This window comes from Microtus ochrogaster, unplaced genomic scaffold (assembly GCF_000317375.1).
Source record: "Microtus ochrogaster isolate Prairie Vole_2 unplaced genomic scaffold, MicOch1.0 UNK87, whole genome shotgun sequence".
Lineage (NCBI taxonomy): Eukaryota > Metazoa > Chordata > Mammalia > Rodentia > Cricetidae > Microtus > Microtus ochrogaster.
In genome coordinates this window covers 34,753-37,765 of record NW_004949185.1, presented here as the reverse complement: position 1 = coordinate 37,765, position 3,013 = coordinate 34,753, and the positions used below count along the sequence as shown (strand labels likewise).

General features: G+C 46.8%; 1 protein-coding gene across 1 annotated transcript in view; it reads left to right on the top strand.

Moving 5' to 3' along the window:
* Positions 1 to 1,394: 1,394 nt before the first annotated feature.
* The window catches only part of LOC101996864 (E3 ubiquitin-protein ligase TRIM31-like), a 13,980-nt gene continuing 12,361 nt past the window's right edge, over positions 1,395 to 3,013 (top strand). The window contains exons 1-2 of the mRNA XM_005370850.1: positions 1,395 to 1,805; positions 2,232 to 2,327. Coding sequence (XP_005370907.1) covers positions 1,395 to 1,805; positions 2,232 to 2,327 — 507 coding nt within the window. The remainder of the gene's footprint in view (positions 1,806 to 2,231; positions 2,328 to 3,013) is intronic.

Genomic DNA, 3,013 nt, shown 5'->3' with positions numbered 1-3,013 from the left:
ACAAAAGTAAGTACGAATAGGTTCCCCAAAACCCTATAACATAGACAAAAAAATAGGGACTCACCAATATGCAGCCACTGTAGCCCAGGAGCTGGTTTTAGCGTGGCGTGGAGAGCTCAGATTGTGGACTAGGGAGCTGTTAATGTGTGGCCTATGGCCACATGGAAAGGCCACCCTACCCGGTGGGACCTCCAAGAAGTTAGAAATTTTCCTAACGCAAGCTCTCTGCCAACACAAAAATCCAAATCAAGCCAAATGACAATTAGCCAAATTAAAAAATATCCAGGTGTGGTAGTTCTTGTGCTCTTGGGAGGCCCAGAGGGGGAACCAGGAATCTGTGATCGTGGCCACCTGGGGAAGAGGAAAAAGACCACAAGGGAACGTTCCGTGGAAGCAGTTTAAATAGACTGCTCAAGATTTTGGTGGGCTTTTTAAAAAAAATATTTATTTATTTATTATGTATACAACATTCTGCCTCCATGTATGCCTGCGCGCCAGAGGAGGGCGCCAGATCTCATTACAGATGGTTTTGAGCCACCATGTGGTTGCTGGGAATTGAACTCAGGTCCTCTGGAAGAGCAGCCAGTGCTCTTAACCTCTGAGCCATCTCTCCAGTCCCTGGTGGGCTGTCTTGACCTTCCTCTGGGTAGGGGTCAAGGCTTAGGATGGGACCTCCAAAGATGGAGGGAAGAGACCGGGGTTTACAGAGAAGAAGGAAGAAGCAGTTTTCTCCTGGGGACAAAAAAGTAAGAGAAATGGTTAAGAAGTGAAGTATTGAGCTACTGAAGGGTACATGGATTACACCAGCTGATAATGTCCTAGTGGAGATAAAGGAATTCAGGCAAGCTGGGATTCTAAAAAGGACAGAGACAGAGGAAGAAACTGGTAGATCAAACAGAACAGAGGATGGCTCAGAGACAGGGAGAAAAAAAAAAACCAACAGAGGACAGGTGGGGGAAGTAAGAGATCTAGGGGGTTAGCACACCTCCCTGAAATGACACTTAGCCTCTCCACTCCCTACCTGTAGTAGAGTGAACTTTGACACTTGGGTCTTCTTTTATCAGACAACTGCTTTGTAATGATAATTAGTTCAAGGTCCAGGAATCCTTGCTCTACGTTTTAGGAAGCAGGAACTCACACTCACAGTGTCTGTTTGTTCTTGAGAGACGGTGAGGAAGGACTGACCATCTGTTTTCTTCTCTTTACAATATTCCCCATAAGTTTTCCTCTTCTCTGTTGTTATTTACTCTACCCCCTCTTCATTTGTCCTTCTCTAGTCTTCCAATTGAGAGGCTCTTGAGCCTCTGCTTCCTGCTTCATTTCCTCTTGCCGGTACTGGCACCTGCCTCGGACTTCTGGGCTTTCACATATCAAGTTAGCCTTGCTGCTCCGTCATGGCAAGCCTAAAGTGGGTCAGCAAACTACTGGAGGATGTGACCTGCCCCATCTGTGAGGAAATTCTACGGGATCCTGTCATCACTGACTGTGGGCACAACTTCTGCCTGCAATGCATCAATCAGAAAACTACAGCTACAGAAAACCCCCAATGTCCACTCTGCAAACTCCCTGTGGATAAGAATGCATTCAGGCCCAATAAGCAGTTGGCTAGTCTTGCAGAGAAAATCCAGGCTATGGATCTTGCTGAGGACCAATCAGAAGAAGTGCCAAGATGTCCGGAGCACAAGGAAAAGTTCCATTATTTCTGTGAGAAAGATGGAGAGTTCCTCTGCTTGGTGTGTCGTGACTCCAAGGACCACAAAACCCATGAAGTTACCTTGATAGATGAGGCTGCCCAGAACTACAAGGTAGGCACCTGTCTCCTTCTCTGTCCCCAGCTCAGCAGAGTAGAACTCCCTGGGGACCTGGGAACTGCTGCCTTTTCCATCTTGTTGGCACCGACTGCTGCACTCTTAACACTTTAATTGGCAGTTTGCAGCTGGGCCCAGTGAGCTCAAAGACCCAGGTTCTGGGAAATTCCAATCTGTACTCAAGGCAAGAGGAATAATCAGAATAGTACTTTGGGGGCAGGGGAGATAATTCAGAGACTAAAGGCACTTGCCACCAAGTCTGAGGACTTGACTTTGACCCTAGGATCACAAAATACAAGGAGAAAATTGGGTTGATCCCTGAGAAAGAAAGGGGGGGGGCTGCTAATAATAACATCAGTACCCTGGGATATCTTCCCTGCCTTCCTAGAAGCAGACCCTGATGGAAGCATCCTCTCCCCACAGGTGCAGATTGAGACACAGGTCCAGATCTTGGGGCAAAAGGATGAGGAAATAATTAAAAAGAAAAAGGAATGTGAAGGAGCAATGCAGGTGTTCAGGGTAAGAAATATTCACTCCAAACACTTCTGAGAAAGTTAAGCATCTCTGTTGAGGAAATGTCTGAGCACTCCTTATACACCAGGCTGGAACAAAGTCCTGCTGACAAGATGGCCAGGGCAGAGCAGAAGGTGTAGTGCCTGAGCCTTGCTCCTGAGCTGTACGGACCTACCTGCCTGGGTGCTCCTCCAGTGAACTAGGAGGGCTTCTGCTCCTCCACCCACAGCAGGCTTTGTAAGGACTGTACACACAGACACACTATACACAGAAACACACACACACACTGGCTCACACACACACTGGCTCACACAAGCCCCTTTTTACTAGAGACTGATCACACAGTAAGAAAATACAAGAGACTATGACACCACCAAATGTCTCCACCTGATTTTGATATTGTTTACTTTTTAAAAAGGTTTCTGCATTACTTTTATCTATGTGTATGTGTCTGTGTGAGTGAAAGTCATGTGTGTGTATATCCTAGCAGAAACCGGAAGAACTGGAAATACAGATATTTGTGAGCCGCTCTTCATAGGTGCTGGGAACTGAATTCAGGTCCTCTGGAAGAGCAGTAAGCATTCTTAACCCCTGCATCATCTCTCCAGCTCCATCCATGGGAAATTCAGTATGAAGGCAGCTAAACTGAGAAGAGTCCCCCCCCTCTCTCTTTCTCTCTGTCTCTGTCTCTG